At 41.7% G+C, this 23,152-nt stretch overlaps 1 protein-coding gene across 1 annotated transcript; it reads right to left on the bottom strand.

Moving 5' to 3' along the window:
* Positions 1-571: 571 nt before the first annotated feature.
* ERV3-1 (endogenous retrovirus group 3 member 1, envelope) lies at positions 572-4,099 on the bottom strand. Its single transcript, XM_033177694.1, has 2 exons — positions 3,797-4,099; positions 572-3,414 (listed from the first exon to the last, which is right to left on the bottom strand). The coding sequence occupies exon 2, from the start codon at positions 2,854-2,856 to the stop codon at positions 1,765-1,767; it is 1,092 nt and encodes a 363-aa protein (XP_033033585.1). The 5' UTR covers positions 2,857-3,414; positions 3,797-4,099; the 3' UTR covers positions 572-1,764.
* Between the last annotated feature and the right edge of the window lie 19,053 nt (positions 4,100-23,152).

The following is a 23,152-nucleotide window of genomic DNA, read 5'->3' as shown; positions in this document are numbered from 1 at the left end:
CTGAAGTGGGATTAGACATTTTCGGGCCTAGATGGGCAGAACAACTTTTGTGCTTTTAAAATTGAAAGAAATCAGTTCTGCATGTCCTGAAACAGTTCTCAGCCATGATGATTTTGCCTCCCTAGGGATATTTAAGGATGTCTTTAGACATTTTTGTTGTCACACCTGGCGTGGGTGGGTGCCGTGGGCATCTAGAGGATAGAGGTCAGCAGTGCAACTAAATATCCCTCAGTGTACAGGACAGCTTCCAACCACCAACCAACCAAAAAAAAAAAAAAAAAAAAAAAAAGGACCATCCAGTCCAAATTACAAGGGTAATCTATAATTCACAAGGTGAATTTACAAGGTCAAGTCATTTCTCCACCACATAGTCTAGTTCGGTCTGACTGGCTTAATCACATATAAGAACCCTTCCTTAGGAGACAAGTTATTTAGGCCTAAGAAATTCCATAATGCAAAGCTAAAGACATCTGCCCAGCAGAGAAGATGGAAGCTTCATCACTAATGAGAACCCACACATGATTTAGTACTGTAGCAAGCAAAACAAAGAGGAAGGGGAAAATAAAGTTTATTTTGTAGCAGGACAAGCCGCAGACAAAACTCCTCAGACACCGGATTAAAGAAGGAAGAGGTTTTTTACTCGGCCAGGAGCGTCGGCAGACTCGTGTCTTAAGAACCGAGCTCCCTGAAGAAATACGTGGCCTTTTTAAAGGCTTACAACTTTAAGGGATCCATGTTAAAAGGTCATGATAAACCAAGCAAGCGTGGAAAACGTGACAAGGGGCTACATGCATCAGCTAACAGAACAAAAAGTTTTACAGTGCTTTCTCATACAATGTCTGGAATTTACAGATAACACTAGTAGTTTTGGTCAGGGGTTAATATTATCATTATTATTTTAACCACCAGGGCCAGGTGGTGGTGCCAAGGTCGTCTAGCTATTTATCTTACTTCTGTGTCTTTCCAACTTTTTGCTTTCTCCCCCTTCTCCTGTCTTACAAACTAGGCAAAAGGGGAGATGGGGAAAAGCCGGGAAAGACAGCAGGAGAAGTGGTGGTCTCATTCTATATTTCCCCCCTTTGAGAATTTTCACTTTTTTTAGTGGGAGTTCTCACTCTCATCTTCACTTTTTGAGTCTCTCTGCGAGATAGAGCAATAGTGATTCATATAATACGCATGTGCTGAGGTTTTCTGATGAACCAAAGTAGCAACAAAACTTTTTATCATTTGAAAAAGCAAGGGTAATACACAGGGGAGCAGCAAGCAAGTTCCTATTACTAGCAATACACCTACAATGAGGGTTTTAAATCCTCCTATAGCTGGAAACCATTTTCCAAATAAAGACTCAGGATCAAACTCATGCCAAACCTGTACAGGCACATGTGCCAACTTTGTCATGTCCCTGACTATGTTTTCAACCACCTGTCCTTGATCATCTATTTGTAGGCAGCAATTGGTTAAGTTAAATTTTCCACAGACTCCTCCTTCAGCTGGCAGCAAGTAGTCCAAGGCCAGTCTATTCTGATAGATAGCATTTCTCATTTGGGTTTCCTGCTGAGCTAAAACAGTCAAAGCTCTGCCGGTTTCATTAGTAATTATTTCTAAGACGGCCTGCAACTGCATGATCCGATTGAGCATGTAAATGGGGGTTCAGTATCCCCATGAGCCATCTTGTGCCCATGTGGCAGGCCCATAATACTGTATGATCCTTTCAGGAGGCCACTCATTATCTTTCCAGTTTCCTATAACTATGCCTCTCTTTTCTCAGGAGGCATAGACAGGGAAACCTAGGAGCTCACCTATTTTTACAGGTAATAAGAAAAAGGACGGTTTAATAGTGCCAATAACACAACTACCTCTCCATTTATTAGGTAACCGAATGTAGGCTCTGTGCCCACATATCCAGTATAGTCCAGCAGGAGCCGTCCAGTCCTGATAAGATTCTGGATGAGCCCAGGCATCTTTTAATTTAGAAAATTTACTAAATGGGTTCTTTTCAGTGTGATTTAGGCCCCACCAAGTAATTGTTTTTGTTGTGCTGTTGTGTAAATTCTGTCCTATACAATTAAGCTTTCCTACAGGGATGATGAAGTCTTTTCCTTCTCTAGCTATACAGTATTGTCCAATAATTGAGGTTTTTAGGACCCAGAAGTTGCTAGCTTGGGCCTTCTGAACTGGAATTATATCAGGAGCTGGATCAGTGGGCACCAACTCTCGGGCTTCCCAAGGCCATCTGTCTCCGATAGTGGTTCCCCTGCATACATAACAAGAAGTAACATTAAGGGAATGAGCTACATTTTCTGCTAATTGGAGAAACAATTTTTTTGTCTTTTTTGGAAGTTCTGGTGCTGGCGGATTCAGCTCCTCATAAAAGGTTTGAAACACTGGTTTGGGAGCGCGCCTGTAGACCTCCCCTTGGACTAAAATGGCAATGTGGGGGTTTAACCCTGTTCCATCGATCCCCAGGGTTACACGTTCTCCCTTTTTCCAACGGGGGTCTAGGCGATTGGTGATTATTAGTTCCAGTGGGTTACAGTGACCAGCAGCACAGGAGGGGTTGGCTTCCCCCTTCTGAAAATGAACCGGGTCCTTTTTGTTCTTTTTCCAGGTAGCCCAAATAACACATGTCCAAAAGGCACAATTTTCACAAATCCCTGACTCATGACAAACATATTTATTTTCTACTATGTAGCTCCTTTCCCAGTTAAGAGAACCACATCCTGTTCCTAGCTTGTTACTATTAATGGCTGCACAAGCATCAAATCTTAAAGTTACTTGTTTGGGGATTCCTTTTTCTTCTGTTCTAGTTATTATTTTACTTGTATCACCTAGGAAAAGGCCAGTTCTTAATCTCATTTCAAAAACAGTGGCTTCAGGGGACTCAGATGGATTATAACACACATCAGGTTGGTCATTTCCCGGGCTACATACCTTTTACTGAATGGCATTATACAAACAAGTTTCTTTCAACGTTCCCATACATTCATAATAACTATAGAACAGAAAGATTGTTTTAATTTGCTGTCCTACCTCAGTGACCTGATGAATACACTGGGAGCAGTCACCAGTTTGAGTAAGGTCAATTGAAGTCCTTACTGTATAAGTCCAAAATTTAAGAAAAATGAATCCCATGACGAGATTCCTCATGCTTTGGCCATGCGTGGACCAGTCAGCTTCCGGGTGTGACTGGTGCAGGGCTTGTTGTCTTATTTAGGATCACTCTGCAAGGGTTGTCTAGGCTTGGTCTTGCCTCCCAGGTTTCAGCTGCTGCAGGTTTTACACGGCTGTGGTGGATCCAGGCTGGGATTCCCTCTACCTTCACAGTGGTGGGAGTGGTCAAGATAACAGTCTGGGGTCCTTTCCACCATGGGCACAAAGAGGCTACGTTCCAGTCCTTGATCCACATTTGATCACCTGGGGAGAAAGGGTGAACTGGGGAGAATAAGCTAACAGGGCATCTCTCATTTACCCAGGCTGAGATTGTTTGTGTAATTTTCCCTAAAGCCTGTAACTGTCGCTGTAACTCAATTTCACCTAACTCTTGGGGAGTGCCTGGAAGTCCCTGCAATATGGGAGGGGGCCTATGATATAATATTTCATAAGGGGAATATCCTGTTCTTTTAGAAGGGGTACATCTAATTTTAAATAATACCATAGGGAGAGCCTGTATACATTTTAATCCTGTTTCCTGATATACTTTCTCTAAACTATTTTTGTTAGTCCGATTCATCCACTCCACCTTTCTAGAACTCTGAGGCCAGTAGGCAGCATGCAATTTCCATGTGATCCCCAATACCTTTGCTGTCTTCTGTACCAAGTCAGCCACAAATGCCAGCCCGTTATCTGAGCCGATCCGTAAGGGCAGTCCAAATCTAGGAATAAGATATCAAAGAAGCACACGGGTTACTTCATGAGCTTTCTCAGTTCATGTTGGATATGTCTCAATCCACCCAGAGTAGGTACACACAAGAACTAGTAAATACTTGTTACCTCCACACTTTGGCATCTCTGTGAAGTCCACCTGGAGGTCTTCAAAGGTGGCTGCTCCATAAGCTTGTATGCCAGGTGGAATGGCTGGACCTTGTCTCGCATTATGCTGTTCGCAGGTAACACACTGCTGCGTCACTGTTTTGCCAAGGGCTGACAAATGCGAGATATAGAAATACCGACCTAACAACTTTTCAAGTGACTCCTGACCTACATGGGTGGTTTCATGCACAGCCAGTACAACTGCGGCTCCTAGCAGCTGTGGCACAGCTACTCTCCCATCTAGTAACCGAATCCCATCCTTCCTCCATCACCTGTCCTCCCTCTGCCTGGACAAAGTCCTTTTCTTCTTTAGAATAAGTAGGTACAAGATCAGGTGCTTGAGGGAGCAGGGGGACTGTGACTGATGCCCGGAAGGGGGCAGATGCTGCTTTTTGAGCCTCTGAGTCAGCGTGGAAATTCCCCAAACCCACCAAGGTGGAAGCTCGCTGGTGTCCTCTGCAATGCAAAACTGCCACCTTGAGGGGTTTCCATACTGCTTCTAATAATTGTAAGATTTCTTGTTGATATTTTATGTCCTTTCCCCCAGAGTCCAATAGGCCCTTTTCTTTATATAATGCTCCATGCACTTGAAGGGTTAAAAAGGCATACCAAGAATCAGTGTAAATGTTTACAGTCTTACCTTCACTGAGTTCTAAGGCCCGAATTAAAGCAATGAGTTCAGCTTTCTGGGCTGAAGTGCCCTGGGGCAACAATCTGACTTCAACAACAGTGCCCAGGGTTACCACTGCATACCCTGCACATCTCTCTCCTTGTGGGTTGATGAAGCTGCTCCCATCCACGTATAATTCCCAGTCTACTGATGTCCAAGGCTGGTCTCAGAAGTCAGGTCTGCTAGAGTAAACTGAGTCGAACACTTCTACACAGTCATGCTTGACAGGGCTCTCAGATACCAGGAGCAAGGTGGCGCGATTCAGGGTATTACAAATCTCAATGGTTATGCAGGGATTCTCACAGAGCAAACTTTGGTACTTGGTGAGTCTAGCATTCATTAACCAATGATGTCCTTTAGTGTTCATTAAAGTCACCACAGCATGGGGGGCCTTTATGTTCAGGTTGTGCCCAAGAGTCAGCTTATCTGCTTCTTGTACTAGCAGAGCAGTTGCTGCCAAGGCCCTCAAACACGGGGTCCATCCTTTAGAAACCCCGTCTAGTTGTTTAGAGAGGTAGGCCACCAGCCTCAGCCAGGGCCCCACCTTTTGGGTTAAAACTCCAACTGCCATCTTTTCTCTCTCTGACACATACAATGTAAAAGGCTTTGTCAGATCGGGTAGCCCCAAGGCTGGGGCTGACAGAAATTTTTCGTTTATCTCTCTCTCACACACAATGTAAAAGGCTTGCTGTTGTTGGGATCCCCATTCAAAAGGTTCCCAGTTCCCCCTCTTTGTGACCTCATACAAAGGCTTGGCTAATATTGCAAAGTTTGGGATCCACAGTCTGCAAAACCCCACAGCTCCTAAGAATTCTCTCACCTGCCTTGTGCTCTTAGGCTCCGGTAGATTGTAAATGAACTGCTTTCTTTCTGATCCCAGGCTGCACTCCCCCTGTCAGATAGTAAATCCCAGATAATGTACCTGCTGTTGGCAGATCTGAGCTTTTTTCTTGGACATTTTATACCCACAGTCCTCCAGGTGCCACAGTAGGGCATCCGTTCCTTTGGCGCACCTGACTGCCGAGGGGTGTCCCAGCAGAAGGTCATCGACGTATTGGAGCAACGCTCAGCCTAGGTCTCTGGTGGGAAACTTCTGGAGGTCTCAAGCCAATGCCTCCCCAAAGATGGTGGGGGAGTTCTTGAACCCTTGGGGAAGCCAGGTCCAAGTGTACTGAGTAGTGACACCTCACTCCGGATCTTCCCACTGAAAGGCAAACAGCTTCTGGCTCTCAGGGGCTAATCTGATGATAAAGAAAGCATCTTTCAGGTCCAAGTAGGTGAACCAGGTGTCCTCAGCTGGCAGCAACCCCAACAATGTGTATGGGTTAGGTACTGTTGGATGTAAAGTCACTGTAGCTTGATTAACTAAGCACAAATTCTGTACTGGCCTGTAGTCCTTGGTCCCTGGCTTGGGAACCGGCAGGAGGGGAGTATTCCATGGAGACTGACAAGAAACTATAATTCCAAAGGTTCTTAGGCACTTGAGATGGACCTGGATACCTTCAAGAGCTTCTCTGGGGACCAGATACTGTTTTTGCCTAACCAGCTGGGCCCCAGGCTTAACTTCTATAAGTAGGGGGGCTTGGTTGACTGCCAACCCTGGAGGGTTGTCTTCCGCCCACACTTTTGACCACCGCTTAGCCAGAGCTGGTCTTATCTCTTGGCCTGGCTCAGTTAAGAAAAGCCTCCATTCCTCCTTTCAGGGTACGGTAAGGGTCATAATGACTCCCGTTCCAGGTAAGTTTAGCAACAAAGAGCCATGCTCTGTAAAAGAGATAATGGCTCTCAGCTTGCTAAGCAAGTCCCTTCCCAACAAGGGCAAGGGACAGTCAGGCATGTACAAAAACTGATGAATCACTTTATGTCCTCCTACAGTACAAGTCTGAAGCAAGCAGAAAGCTTGCTTTGCTGAAACCTCCGTGGCTCCGATTAAGTCAATAGTCTTTTTGGATAAGGGGGTGACCGGAATGGTTACTACAGAATGTTCAGCACCAGTATCTACAAGAAAATCAATGTCTTTACCTCCGACTGTCATCCTGACCATAGGCTCTTTAGGGGCACTTGAGCCCAGTCCCTCTCAGTCCAACAACCCTTCTGCCAGGTTGAGCAGGGCCCCTTCCTCCTTGTCTGGTGCCTCCTGCTCTGAGTCTCCTTGTTTTCCTTTTAGCTGAGGGCATTGGTTCTTCCAATGTCCGATTTCTTTACAATAAGCACACTGGTTACGCTGCACTCTGACAGCCAGACTGAGTTTCTTTCCCAGGGCCGCCCTTCCCTTGCCTCTTTGGGGGGACCTCTCTAATTGCTGCAGCCAACAGGTCAGCATTTCGCCAGGCCCCCTGTTTAGAAACACCTGGTTAGCTATTTTTAATAACTGTGATGTATTCATCCCTGCAAACCCAGCCTGTTTCTGCAGTTTTCTTCTAATGTCTTCTGCTCTTTGACTAACTAAAGCCATGTTAATCATGCCCTGATTTTCAGGGCTATCGGGATCAAAGGGAGTATACATACGATAGGCCTCACACAGTCTCTCGTAGAATTGTGCTGGACTTTCTTCTTTTCCCTGAATGACCTCAGAGACCTTGTTAATATTTGTGGCCTTCTGGGCTCCCCTCTTTAATCCTTCCAGGAGAGCTTCCCTGTATCAGTTCAGCCTTGCACACACTCTATTTCATTTGGGTCCCACCGGGGGTCGGTTCCTGGTAACTGAGTCCTTACATATTCTTGGGGGTTTTGGTAATCAGCTGCTACATGTTCCTCTAGCCACTTAGTTGCTGCTTAGAGCACTCTCTGCCTTTCATCTGTGTTAAAGAGGAACATGAGCAACTGGTGGCAATCAGCCCAAGTGGGGTTATGGGTCTGGATAATAGTTTGGAGCAAATCAATTAGAGCTTGTGGCTTTTCAGTATAGGACGGGGTATTGTTTTTCCAGTTGAGAAGGCCGGCAAAGGTTAAGGGCTGGTACACAAAAACACACCTCTCCACCATGTGACCATCCTCATCTATCCCAGTATACTGCTGCTCTCTCAGGGGCATTTGTACCCCAGTTTTGGGTTGCAAACAAGCTGCCAAGGGAGAGCTTTCTCCTGAGGCTTCACCTCCTCTCTTATCTACTCTGGGTGGCCTAGGGATATGTTTATCTTGCGGAGACTCAAGCTCTGTGGGCTCAAGAGTGGGGAGCCTCTCTCCCTGGTAAGGGGAGGGCACCACTAGGATCACTGGGGCCATCTCCTGCAATGGATCTTCTGATATTGGGTCAAACAGAACTTCAGGAGTTGATTTCCCTCGGTGAGTGGAGCGGGATCCTTCCTTGGCTATCTATCCCTTTGCTACTAACACTGCTGCTGCTTGACCTCTTAGCCACTGTGGGGGGTCTAGCACCAGCTGTAACCAAGTGTCTATGTATGGGAACTGGTCTGAGTGTCCTAACTTACCAGTTACCTTGTGCCATACCTTAGAAACAAGGGACCTGTCCAGGCTTCCTTCTGATGGCCAACCCACTTCCAATGTTGGCCAATCTATTTCACACAAAGTTCTAAGTTTTCCTAGGGTCATAGTAATCCCATAGTCTCCATTAAATCTCTTCTTAAAATTGTTCAACATAGTTCCTAGCGGAGTGGGCTCACTTTGTGTCTGACCCATGTTTCCTATGAGACAAAACACCACGCTCACACCACATGCACACCACTAAACAAAGAACAGGTAAAAAGGGCACACACACACCTTTTCAGTTTGTTCCAAACCAGAATCAAAACCAAAATCAGAGTATCCAGAAATCCGAGCCAAGTCAAAACCAAAACCAAAGTATCAAACAATTCAAGTCAAGTCAAAATCAAAAACCAAAGTGCCAGTACAGGCACGCCGTGGGTGATCAGGCCACGCTTCCATTCAAATGGAGTGGGCAAGTTCCAAAGACTAGCCTTACCAAGTTTCAGATGTCTGGACTTAAAGTGCCCATTCCTTCCCGGGTTTCAGCCACTGTGTTGCTCCTTCGTGGGGGCCTGCTGTGCACTGCTCTGACGAGGCGTTCCACCGGGGCAATTGCCTACCAGGGAGCACTCTCAGGATCTGCATCACTCAAGCTGGCCAAAGTCCCCCACAGGGATGCTCTAAAGGGCAGGCATAAGCTGCCTAAGGGGCTGCCTCGACCGTCCGCTAATCACCTCGCTACCTGATCAGGGAACCAAGAAATGTAGCAGGACGAGCCGCAGACAAAATTCCTCAGACATCGGATTAAAGAAGGAAGAGGTTTTTTTTTTTTGTTTTTTTTTGTTGTTGTTGTTGTTGTTTTTTATACTTTAAGTTCTAGGGTACATGTGCATAACGTGCAGGTTTGTTACATATGTATACTTGTGCCATGTTGGTGTGCTGCACCCATCAACTCGTCAGCACCCATCAATTCATCATTTATATCAGGTATAACTCCCAATGCAATCCCTCCCTCCTGCCCCCTCCCCATGATAGGCCCCAGTGTGTGATGTTCCCCTTCCCGAGTCCAAGTGACCTCATTGTTCAGTTCCCACCTATGAGTGAGAACATGCGGTGTTTGGTTTTCTCTTCTTGTGATAGTTTGCTAAGAATGATGGCTTCCAGCTGCATCCATGTCTCTACAAAGGACACAAACTCATCCTTTTCTATGGATGCATAGTATTCCATGGTGTATATGTGCCACATTTTCTTAATCCAGTCTGTCACAGATGGACATTTGGGTTGATTCCAAGTCTTTGCTATTGTGAATAGTGCCGCAATAAACATACGTGTGCATGTGTCTTTGTAGTAGAATAATTTATAATCCTTTGGGTATATACCCAGTAGTGGGATGGCTGGGTCATATGGTACATCTAGTTCTAGATCCTTGAGGAATTGCCATACTGTTTTCCATAATGGTTGAACTAGTTTACAATCCCACCAGCAGTGTAAAAGTGTTCTTATTTCTCCACATCCTCTCCAACACCTGTTGTTTCCTGACTTCTTAATGATTGCCATTCTAACTGGTGTGAGATGGTATCTCATTGTGGTTTTGATTTGCATTTCTCTGATGGCGAGTGATGATGAGCATTTTTTCATGTGTCTGTTGGCTGTATGAATGTCATCTTTTGAGAAATGTCTGTTTATATCCTTTGCCCACTTTTTGATGGGGTTGTTTGTTTTTTTCATGTATATTTGTTTGAGTTCTTTGTAGATTCTGGATATTAGCCCTTTGTCAGATGAGTCGATTGCAAAAATTTTCTCCCATTCTGTAGGTTGCCTGTTCACTCTGATGGTAGTTTCTTTTGCTGTGCAGAAGCTCTTTAGTTTAATTAGATCCCATTTGTCAATTTTGGCTTTTTCTGCCATTGCTTTTGGTGTTTTAGACATGAAGTCCTTGCCCATGCCTATGTCCTGAATGGTATTGCCTAGGTTTTCTTCTAGGGTTTTTATGGTATTAGGTCGAACATTTAAGTCTCTAATCCACCTTGAATTAATCTTCGTATAAGGAGTAAGGAAAGGATCCAGTTTCAGCTTTCTACTTAACGGCTAGCCAATTTTCCCAGGACCATTTATTAAATAGGGAATCCTTTCCCCATTTATTGTTTCTCTCAGGTTTGTCAAAGATCAGATGGCTGTAGATGTGTGGTATTATTTCTGAGGACTCTGTTCTGTTCCATTGGTCTATATCTCTGTTTTGGTACCAGTACCATGCTGTTTTGGTTACTGTAGCCTTGTAGTATAGTTTGAAGTCAGGTAGCGTGACCCCTCCAGCTTTGTCCTTTTGACTTAGGATTGTCTTGGCAATGCGGGCTCTTTTTTGGTTCCATATGAACTTTAAAGCCGTTTTTTCCAATTCTGTGAAGAAAGTCATTGGTAGCTTGATGGGGATGGCATTGAATCTATAAATAACCTTGGGCAGTATGGCCATTTTCACGATATTGATTCTTCCTATCCATGAGCATGGTATATTCTTCCATTTGTTTGTGTCCTCTTTTATTTCACTGAGCAGTGGAAGAGGTTTTTTATTTGGCCGGGAGCATCGGCAGACTCGTGTCTTAAGAACCGAGCTCCCTGAAGAAGAAATACGTGGCCTTTTTAAAGGCTTACAACTTTAAGGGATCCATGTAAAATAGTCATGATAAATTAAGCAAGCATGGAAAATGTGACGAGGGGCTACATGTACCAGCTAACAGAACAAAAAGTTTTATAGTGCTTTCTCATACAATGTCTGGAATTTACAGATAACACTAGTAGTTTTGTTCAGGGGTTAATATTATCATTATTATTTTAACCACCAGAGCCAGGTGGTGGTGCCAGGGTCATCTAGCTATTTATCTTACTTCTGTGTCTTTCCAACTTTTTGCTTTCTCCCCCTTCTCCTGTCTTATAAACTAGGGAAAAGGGGAGATGGGGAAAAGCCGGGAAAGACAGCAGGAGAAGTGGTGGTCTCATTCTATAATTTGAAGATTTTTATTTTGAATTTGCTGAAGGAGAAGGAAAGTGCTCTCAAATACTATCAGGGAATTGTGACAACCACCACTGAAAATTTAATTTACTCAAACACCATGTCTGTGATACAAGGCCATATGCCTAAGTGGGTTTTTCCCATAACGTGGTAGAGCCAGAATTACTGGGCCATTATTCCCAATAGAATTTAAATTAAATGGACATCTGGTCAGCATCTCAATGAAGCGAAAAGTAAAATTTGCCATCTCACTGGCCTAATTTTTGGTAGCAATGCAACCTGGATTGTAAGAATAATTTCATCAGAGAAAACTGGTCTAGAGGCTTAGAAATGACTTATTTTCTAAATTATGGGCCTAATGATGTAAAAACCTTATGTGCACCATTATTATTTTGTGTGCTTTAAAAGAGCCTGGTTTTTAAAAACTTAACACTGAACTAATACATATGCTGAAGTCCTGAAGAAATTTCACCCATTCTAGGCTGCAACTGTGAGAAGAATGCCAGTTCCACCCAGGTGTCTCCAACCAGTTCAAAAAGACAATCAGTGAGAAACAAGGGAGAACTCCAAAACCTTTGATATTTAACTCACAAGACCAAAAGAATGCAACTTTGAACAGATTTAAACTTTCATCTTACAAAGGGGGTTAATATCTGAACTTTAAATTCTAGGCTAAAATGAGAGATTAAACACATGCATCTTTGTTACCTTACTGGAACCCAGTCAAAACTACAGCAAAAACATTCTTTTTTTGAGACAGTTTCACACTTGTTACCCAGGCTGGAGTTGGAGTGCAGTGGTGCGATCTTGGCTCACTGCAACCTGCGCCTCTCGGATTCAAGCAATTCTCCTGCCTCAGCCTCCCAAGTAGCTAGGACTACTGGCACCGCCACCACGCCTGGCTAATTTTTTTTGTATGTTTAGTAGAGACAGGGTTTGCCATCTTGGTCAGACTGGTCTTAAACTCCTGACTTCAGGTGATCCAGCCACCTCGGCCTCCCAAAGTGCTGGGATTACAGGTGTGAGTCACCACACCTAGCTGTGATTTTTTAAATAAACTTATTTTGAAATAATTTTAGATTTACAGAAAATTTGCAAAGATGGTACAGAGTTCCTGTATACCCTACACTCAACTTTCTCTAATGATAATATCTTACATAACCATCACATTTGTCAAAACTAAGAAATTAACATTGGTACAATATGGCCAAATAAACTTACATATTGTTTGGATTTCACCAGTTATTCTACTAGTGTAGTTTTTCTGTACCAGGATCCAATTCTGGATACTATATTGCATTTAGTTGCCATGTCTTATTAGTATCTTAGTTTGTTCTGCTATAACAAAATACCTGAGATTGAGTAATTTATTTTAAAAAACAAAATGTCTTACAGTTCTGGAGTATGGCAAGTTCAAGACCAAGGTGCCCGCAGGTTCAGTTTTCTGGAGAGAGCTGCTTGCTCTGCCTTCAAGATGGCATCTTATTGCTGCATGCTCCAAAACATAGAAACGCCCAGTCCTCACATGGCAGGACAAGCAGGCTGAAAGCTGGATGAAGGCTCTTTTATAAGGGTCTAAATTCCATTCACTAGGGAGGAGCCTCCATGGCCCAATCACCTCTTAAGGGCCCCACCTCTTTATCCTATCACATTGGCAACACCTGAATTTTGGAGGCAACACATTCAAACCATGGCAGTGTCCTCAACTCTGAGACACTCTCTCAACAACAAAAGGATTTTTAAAAGATTAGAAACACAGAAGAACACAGTAAAGACAGAGAAGCAAAGAGTAACAAAAATGTGAAATCTGAATCATAAACCAGTAAAGGGAAGCATAAACAAACTGACGTATGCTACAAATTTTTCAAACAGCTCTATTCCTGGAAGTGTTAAGGGGAAGAGAGTGGGAAGAACTACTGGGAAAAACAGTATTTGAGAACCCTCCATCCTTCTCTGCTTCACAGTGCTAGGAAACTGGCCCTTACCCATCCTAGAGGAGATCTAGAGGTTTAAACTCTAAATTGTGGTCTGTAGTCTTGAGAACGCCAGGCGCAGGTACTTTGAACCATTAAAGAAGAAATTCTGTTTAATGTTTTAGCTATAAGGAAGAACAAGTTAATAACTCTCATCTGGTTAATCTTCACTTGAAACAATCTATGAATTTTTGCTGTGACAATGTGACTCAAACTACAAACACTATTATGATTACTTATCTATTTGGCTCCTTGCTAAAATATTTGTGAAGTGTAATTTATCCCTTACCTTCAAATGAGAAATACCTTTAATGTAAGTGTAAACTTTGACTTGTATCAGTTAATATGCAATCTTTGAAGAAACAGATTTAGGGTTCTTTCCTGGTCATATTAATTCCTTCGCCTGGAACCATTCCACCATTGTCTTTATGCTTAGCAATATTCTATACTTCTCTGAAACCAGATCCACCCCTCCATGGCATTTATTATTTTTCAAACATATTTATGTGATTAACTTCTAGCACCCATCCATCTGTATATTGTGTATGTACATACGTATCCCTTAATCTTCTTCTGTCTAGGTTTACTCCCTAATTATCCCCTATGTACTATTCTTCGTTCCTCTGTCAAACTGCATGAACCCAGGAATCATGTTTCAGATATCTTGCTTTTCATATCATGCTTAGCAAAACTCTAAACTCACAGTATATCAATGTTTCACAAAATATTGTTTGAATTCCTGCCTCAAATTTACCAAGGGTTTTATAAAACCGTATTCAGTTCTGGTGAGGGATAGTGGCGATGGTTGCGTAACAACATGAATGTACTTCATTCAACTGGTTAAAATGGTAACCTTATGGTTAAGCATATTTTACCACAATAAAAAATGAATTTTAAAGCACATTATTAAGCCCAGGCAATTGATGAATAAGGACCTGCAGGAACAGTGCCTGGGAACCTACATTTCCACAGTTCCAAGTATTTCTTATGCAACCTGGTCAGAAAAACCATCACATTAGATAGCCAGTAAATACCTGTGGTTTGCTTGAATGACTGACTGATTGATTGATTGATTGATTGACTGATTGAATGCTTGGAGACAGGGTCTCTCTCTGACACCCAGGCTGGGCTGCGGTGGTGCAATTATGACTCATTTCGGCCTCAAATTCCCAGGTTCAGGTAATTCTTCTACCTCAACCTTCTGAGTATCTTGAGCTACAGATGTGCACTATCATACCAGGCCACTGTTTTGTTTTTGTTTTTTGTTTTGTTTTGTTTCATTTTGCTTCTGTAGATACAGCGTCTATCTGTGTTGCCCAGGCTTGTCTCTAACTCCTGGTCTCAAGCGATCCTCCTGCTTTGGCCTTCCAAAGTGCTAGGATTACAGGTGTGAGCCACCATGCCTGGCCTTGTGTGATTAATTGCTGAGAATTTTGATCTGCATTTTGATTATACGCAATGCTCAGGAAGCTAAAGGCCCCCTCAAAAAAAAGACTTATCTCTATTGCCTAGAAATATTAATTCTCTACAAGCCCCCATTTTAAAAGCCTTTTATGAAAAGAGCTTCCTATACATATTCTTTACTTCATGAAGAGTTTATGAGGAATCATGAAAAGTATAAAAGCCTATAAAATGAAAGTGCAACATAAATCATCAGCAACATAACCACAGACACCCAATATGCCCCTGCATGATTTTGGTCAAGTTCGTGAACCTCCAAACATTCAAGGGAAATGTTCTCAGTAGGAACAAAGACATTCTAAAGCTTTCTCATCACTCAAATTGCTATGAGTGCCACATGAGCAGTGGTTTGTTGAATTGAATGATTCAAGGTTTTCTGAATATGTTTGATGGAGATTGACTACTATATTAAACCCAGCATCTATTTTAAATGATTGAAAACCCTGAAATAGTGCTGAGACCATATTATTCTCCATCAAACATATAGTCTGGCAGGATTTCATAATTTAACCTCCCGCTAGGCTTAAGTACCTCTAACTGCTAGGGAGATCTATTTATCTGTAGATGTGTGGCTACAAGAAATAGTCTCAGACTATAGCTGAGGGTGGCTGGTAGCCCAGAGCTCCAAATAGAAAGTTTTCAAAGGTAACTTGGGAAAATATTTGGAAAATCTGGGGCATTGTGCCACTGAAGGCAGAGCTGTAGGCAGACTAGAAAACATTGCTCTGGAAAGCAAAATGATGAGGCTATTCAAAGCATGTAACTGGACAGAGTTACTTGACATGCATGATAAAGTCAATGTAGAAGCTAAAGCTAAATCTCAAAGATGTGAGTTGAAGAAGTGAGTGAATAGAGGTATCATCTATAAATACAAGGAAGTAAGCGGAGGATTAAGGCTTGGGTTAGAAAAGGAATAAGCTTGTTCAGAAGCAGAAACTACAATCGTGTTTGCCAGAGGCTAAGGGGAGGAAGATGGGAGGAAAAGGTAAGTTTTTATTCAATGGGCGTAGAGTTTCAGTTGTGCAAGATGCAAAAGTTCTAGAGATCAGTTGCACAACAACTAACACTGCTATACTGTATATTTAAAAATGGTTACCATGGTCAATTTTGTGTTTTTACCACAATAATAAATATAACAATAAAAATAATGGACTTGTATAGATTGACTTAGGGACAGTGGCCTATGGTGGGCAACATCTTACAGCTCTTCTTCATACTGATATTCAACAGATTGATCTTAAATTAATATTACAGCTTGAACAAATAGGTAATTTTGTATCACTGTTACCTGGCAGGGGTAAACACTCAGAAAAATACATTTATTCTCATCATCCACAATTATACTGAGATTCCGCAGAGGTGTGACCACACATTTAGTGCTGTCAAGTGTATAATATTTGATAGATAATAGTCCTTCCTGGAAAACACTTAAAAGATCATAATTTTTTAAATCATTTTTTTACCATTTGTCTGACTAAAATTATAACTTATCCTGAGCAAGTGGTTTTAAGTTGCCCTGAAATAAGAAGCCACTCTAATAAACTCTCTCAACCACCTCGTTCCCACTTGAAACAGATGTCTGGGTTGAAAAATATTCATGGCTATGTTTCAAATATGTTTAAGTACTAAACCAAAAATAATAATATTTTAGATAAGAATATAGTAATAACCCATGCTTCTATGCTGATTATATTCTACCATTTGCTAAATTTAAACCCTTTGCTTTAAAATCTTAACATGTCAATGAAATATTTTCAAAATAATATTAGAAGATATAACTTACTGGCCACTTAATAAGCCTCACAACAGTCCTTCAAGTTAAGATTTATCCTATTTCACAGGAGGAAACTGAGGCTCAGAGGGATTAAGTAACTTAATCAAGTCACACAGCCTGAAGGCAATAGATCCTAACTTGAAAGCTAGATCTGCCCAACTTCAAAGCCTGTCCTCTTTCCATTTCTCAGCCCTGCTTATAAGGAAGTTTTCAAAACCCTTGGAATCATGTATAATGGATTAGAACCAGTAAACTTGAAATAATTTCTAACATTCTTTGATTACATCTATAAAACATCTAGGCACTTAGATATTGAAAACAGAAAAGTTTTAAACAATTAACAGTGCCAGAAATAGCAGCCAGAATGGTTCTACAATTGATTACTTTACTACCCATCTAGGTCTATACTTACTAAACCTAGTAGTAAATAGAAAATTGAGAACTACTAAGTCATTCTGAAATGTGTTGACCACGTTAATCTTCTGTTTCATTAAACAGAATTCACCAAACACTTTTGATCATATACCACTTTTGGTTAAAAAAAAAAAAAAAAGCCTCTATTTGCTGGTTATCTATTGTTACATAGCAAACTATTGCAAAATTTAGTGCTTTCAAACAACCACCATATTATTATGGCTCACAATTTTGTTGGCCCTGCTGGAATTCGGAAATGGCTCAGCGGGGTGACTCTTCTCCTTAGATAGGGTCCCTCAGTGGCGTTCACCTAATGACTCAGTCGGACTGGTCTGAGATGGGTTCAAGACTACTTCAGTCACATGCCTGGTGCCTTGTAGGGGACAGTTGGAATGTGGGGTTCATCTGGGTCCTTCTGTCTGTCCATGAGATCTGAGGCCCTTTCCACATAGTCTCCCCAACAGGGTCATCACACTCCATCATGTGACTCAAGACTTCATGAATGAGTCTTCTCTAAAAGCTGAAGTGCAAGCTGCCAGTCTCATAAGGACTGGCCACAGACACTGACATACCATCACTTCCACTATATTCTGTTGGCCAAAGTAGTCACAGAGCTGGCACAGATTCAAGGGGAGACAATACAGATCCCCATCTCTCAGTGAGAGGAGTTTCAAAAACTTTGAAACCAACTTTAATCTACCATACCATATTATAAATATATAGTTGTACTACTGAACATTGCATGAACCATCACAAACACACACAAAAAAGAAAATGGTTAGGGAAGAAACAAACACATAAATATGCTAACATTTTCTTCCCATGGCCTTTGAATCATTTTGTACATCTCCTAAGGTGAACACACATCCACTACACAGTCTACTCTTCTACCTTCCTGTATCTCTATTCCTTAATTCAGCAAATATATAAAGAGAGCACCTTACATGCGAAAGACATATTACACACTGCTGAACCAATGAATAAATACGAACTTCCCTCTTCAGGAATTTACAACCCAGTGGAAGAAAATGACAGTAAATAATTACAACTTGCTTGAAAAATATTGCTAACTAGACCTAGGGGAGTTAAGGAAGCAGACACAAACCAATCTTTCTGGACACTATCTTGTATGTCATTGTTTTCCTGAGTGGGCCATAGTTCTGCTGACCCCAAAAGACTACAAACTCCCTGAAGACAGGACAATATGTACATTCCTTTTGCTGTCCTATACTAAATGTTCAGCTAATATTAGAATTGATAGAAGTAATTGATTAGATCTTTTTGCACCTAGGGTGAAAAACGGTCCCTCTAACCACAATCAAATTGTTGGTTAAAAGGGTGGGGAGATGGATAACAGTACAGAAGTAATCAGTCCAAATTTATTAACACTCATAGAAATATAATAATGATTTATAGTTGACAGCACTTAAGAGATTACAGTAAGCTTTTACATGCATTCATTCATTAAGTAACCAAGATATTAAGAACAAATTTTGTGCCAGGCAAAGTAGTTCATGCCTGTAATCCCAGAACCTTCGGAGGCTGATGTGGGCAGATTGCTTGAGGCCAGGAGCTCCAGATCAGCCTGGCCAACATGGTGAAACCACCTCTCTACAAAGAATACAAAAATTAGATGGGCATGGTGATGGGCACCTGTAATCCCAGCTACTCAGGAGTCTGAAGCAGGAAAATCGCTTGAACCCAGGATGTTGCAGTTGAGCCAAGATCATGCCACTGCACTTCAGCCTGGTTGACAGAGCCAAAAAAAGAAAAAAAAAAAATCTAAATAAGTACAACAGAATCTTTTTTTCTTTTCTTTTTTTTTTGAGACAGAGTCTCACTCTGTCACCAGGCTGGAGTGCGGTGGCGCAATCTCGGCTCACTGCAACCTCCGACTCCCTGGTTCAAGCAATTCTCCTGCCTCAGTCTCTTGAATAACTCAAACTACAGTCAGCCACCATCAAACCCAGCTAATTTTTGTATTTTTAGTAGACACGGGGTTTCACCATGTTGGCCAGGATGGTCTTGATCTCCTGACCTCATGATCAAAGTGCTAATCCCAAAGTGCTGGGATTACAGGCGTGAGCCACTTTGCCCAGCAGAAAAACAGGATTTTCTATATTCTTCTTAATAGTACATCACAGAACATTCATCGTCATATCATTTGATTACCTTGTTCATCTGTATGTTTCTGAGATGTACATATACAACCAAAACTTCTTAGAGGACCATAGAAAGAGGGGAGAAGAAAGTAAACCATTTCCTTCCTGTTTGTGAAACAGTTAGGCCCACCTGTCATAAGTAACCATCTTTACTTTCTGAATCTACTGAGAACTAAACCTGACAACATAGAGTTTGACTGCAGCATTAGGGCCAACAGGTAAAATATTATCACTGCCATCAGCCAGTGGTTACTGAGCACTTACAGCACTCAAGATACAGTGCAGTGATAGACACTGTGAGACTCTTGATAGAGTTAGGTGGCAGAAGGGATTATTGAGGATGGCCCTGGAGACCTTTTAGAACAAGTTAGATAAAGCATCTGTCTAAAGTGATTTAGGTGGAGCTGGGCCTAGAAGCACAAGTGAAATGTATGATGTTTCAGGTCACCAGCCTTCTTTCTATGACATTTATAAAAAATGAGAGAATTGTTCACTTTTAGAGCTAGAAAGGTTTGATCTATTCCAACCCTCTCATTTTATGCTAAGGAGACTGAGGCCCAAAGAAGTAAATTGACTTGCCCTAAGATACCTAGCTCAAAGTTACCAAGTCTCCTGGTTCTTGTTAATTCCACATTCTTGGCATCACCTCCCCCAAGCCAACTTGAATATGTGACTTTGGAGTTATGCTAAGAAGACTCAGATGTAATGATTCTATGAAGCAGTCTCATAACACTTTACCTTTGCAAAGTAAAATGTTTATTAAAGAAAGCTTTAACTCTGTTTTCAAATGAAGAAACTGAAGCTTAATTGATGAGTTTAATTGATGTCAGTCAATGACAACGAGACTTGAAATACATGAGTCCTGATTCTGGGACCTGTGGTTAGTATCATAGTCATAGCTACTACATGAAATGCACACATTTAAGGAACAGTAGCAGAGGTGAGACTGAGTGTTCCAACCCTGCAGGCAGCCCAGGCTATTAGTAGTAGTGGAGCTCAGAATGGAAAAGCAAGATGTGTAATGAATGCTCTGATTTCAATATTTCAGTCCATGCATCTGCTCCTCGTTCTATTCCTTGTTCCCTCTTTCATGACACCTAGATCTCCTTTGGTATTTAAAACAATAAATTTAAATCACCTCCCTTCTCTTTAAAAATCCTATCCTCAAACAAAATCTGTCAGATAAAAAATATTCTTTATTTGCAAGGATCCAAGCTCTTACTTGTGCTAAGTTCTCCCACTATCACTGGGAATGAGTCATGAGGTCCTGTTTCATCTTCTCTTCTCTCGGCAACACCTGGCATCAACTGTAGGTGATTTTCAGAGCCTCCTCAGCCCGGAAACACTAACATCGTTTTGGCAATCAAACAGCTTTTATTATGTTGTAGCTCTATTTAGATATCATAGGCCTTTAATTTTTCTTCCTTGGCATTGGCCATTGCTCCAGTAAAGTTCCAACTATTGATTCATCCTCCATAGGCTCATCCTCATACTGACCCGTGGCTCAAGCTTCCCATTGCCATCTTCCCTTCCTACACTTTCACTGTATCCTTTAGAAGCTCTATTCCATTATCAATAATTTTGTATGCCCTCAATCTCGGTGAAGGGCATTCACTCCACTTTATGCCACAATTGAATTCTGACATTTTCTCCAGGATCTCCACCACTTTCCTGTTTTCAAGTAACTTGGAACTTCTATGCATCATTTTGCAGACCTCTGAAGTGAAGTCAGTTCTCTCTTCTATGCCCACATGGCAGAGCCACCATTCTTCTAGTTGCTTATCCCCAGTTTAAAGCCATTACCCATCCACTTTCTGAGAAATCCTCTCATCATTTGATATACCTGTCACTACAGATTTATTTCACTTCTAATATCCTCTGTCATCACCAGCACCCTCTCAGATTGATTGGTTAGTTCTTGGACCTTTCATCATCCATCTGTTTTTCCATTCTAGCCCCTCCACCAACATGGGGCACATCAGATATGTATATAGGTGAGTTTCTGAGACCTCACGCTTCCTTGAACTTTTCCACTCCAATGAATTTATCATCACTCTTCCTCAGCTGTGCACCCCTATGACCACAGCTTGGAACCTGTTAGCACCAGGATTGCTCTATTGCATTAAACTTAAACTCTAGCTATTCACTATGACACTTACCTCTAATCCAGTCAATTCTCTCACTTGTCTTCTCCTACTGCACTTACTCTCTGAACTCATCATAAGCTCCAGTCTCTTAACTTTTCCCTGTTTTCAAGTAACTTGGAACTTCCATGCATCATTTTCCTCCTTACAAGGCAGGACCTTGTACAATTCACATATCCACTCTGAACAAAATGGTCACTTGCTCTCTTGTCTTATTGTCTTTCCAATGTACTTTTCTGACAAAATCTGGGCATGGATTAATCCAGTTATCAATCTCTTTGTCTCCCTTAGGAGAGTTGGAGGCAAAGGTTGGGTTGATTTCAGGCTGGGACTCAATCATGTCTGAATCTTCCTTTACCATTGATCCCTTCCCCCACCCCTGCACAGAAAGAGCCACAGCAGAATGGGAGTTAAAAGTATCTTTTGTTAATAAGTAAATGCTTGGTGACTTCCACTAAGGGACTCCTTGTTAAAAGCTTACAGAAGATTTGAACACGGAAGCTAAGATGGGAAGTTAATGTTGGGGTTATCCTCTCCTCAGGGATACAGAAGCAGTGACCTCCACCAGGTTTCTTGGTCAACATGCTAACTTACTAGAAGACAGCAAAGAGAGTTACTATTGCAGGATGCTTTCATAGGATATACCTTGTCTATGTGGATTGCTTGTTGCAAATACAACTGGAATATATAGATTCACAGGATGCTGCTGGCTGTAAAACAGAAGTTAGTCAAGGAATCTTGCTATGTGAGTGACAAACCAAGCATAAAAACTAAGGAGCTGTAAATAAAAGTGGCTTCATTTGAGCTGACATATACTTCTAAAATTGTTAGTTCTCACATTTTCTTCCAACACTAAAAATGTCCCTGTACAGGGAAAGTAGCTTTAGGAAGACTACATATGTCAGGTTCAGGGTCCCTCTGAGATAAAATAGCTTTAAATTTTCACTAGCAACGCTTATTTTTGGATAAGACATATAATTAGCAGGAGTTTGCTTTGATAATCCAACGCTTTGTAGTACTGCAAAAGTCTTAGTGACACCTTTTTCATTCTCCTCCCTGAATCTAAGATGACAAAATCTATAGTTTCAAGGTAACTGAAACTATAGAGTAAATGAATACATGAAAAGACCTAGAGATTTGGCCAGTACTGACCAAGCAGGTGAGATATGTCAGAGATATCAGGTAGAAGAGGTACTATCCAGCCTGATCAGGTAGATTTGATAATGAACATTTGTACTCATCCCTGACTATATGTGCTTTCTTGATGGACAAAGTATAGAAATTAAGAAGAGGAGTGCACAGGTAAACTCCTCCTCTAAGGCACAGTAACACTACCCATTGAAGAATAGGGCCCTGACAATGCCACACTGGGTTCTGGCCAATCACATAGGGTGCTCCTCCTCTCTTAGAGAGGGGTGGGTACTTGCAAAGCAGTAGGTAGAAGGAAAAAAAATGTTAAGTAGAAAAATTAAATGCTCTTTTTCCTATAACAATCAGGGTTCTCCAGAGAAATTTAAATAATGGAAGATAATAAATAGATGATAGGTACATAGATACATAGATAGCTTTTTTTTTAATTGGCTCATGAGATTGTGGAGCCTGGCAAATCTGAAATTCATAGGGAGCCAGCAGGCTGGAACCTGAGACAAGCATTGATGTTGCAATCCTCTGTCCAAAATCCATAGTTCAAGTAGGCAGTTGGAGATTCAAGCAAGAGCTGATGTGGCACTAGTCTTGAGTCTAAAACTTGTGGCTTAGGCGAGAAGGTTGAAAACTTAGTTAAGATTTGTATGTTACACTCTTGAGGCAGCATTCCTCCTCTGGGAAACTGTTTGTTCTTAATGTCTTCCACTGATTAGGTAAGGCCCACCCACATTGACAACAGTAATCTCCTTCACTTAAAAATCAACTAATTGTAGATGTTAAACACATTTACACAATACCCTCACAGCAACATGTAGTCTAGTATTTGACTGAATAACTGGACCCCATTGCCTCATCAGGTTGTCACATAAAATTTAACCATCACACTCCCCAATGATAAAGCGAGCCTAAGAAATAACAGAACTATTGGCCTTGCTACTCTCTATGT

Source organism: Trachypithecus francoisi, unplaced genomic scaffold (genome assembly GCF_009764315.1).
Source record: "Trachypithecus francoisi isolate TF-2019V2 unplaced genomic scaffold, Tfra_2.0 Lachesis_group19, whole genome shotgun sequence".
NCBI lineage: Eukaryota > Metazoa > Chordata > Mammalia > Primates > Cercopithecidae > Trachypithecus > Trachypithecus francoisi.
Note: the sequence above shows the minus strand (reverse complement) of the source record. Positions and strands in the feature narration are given on the sequence as shown.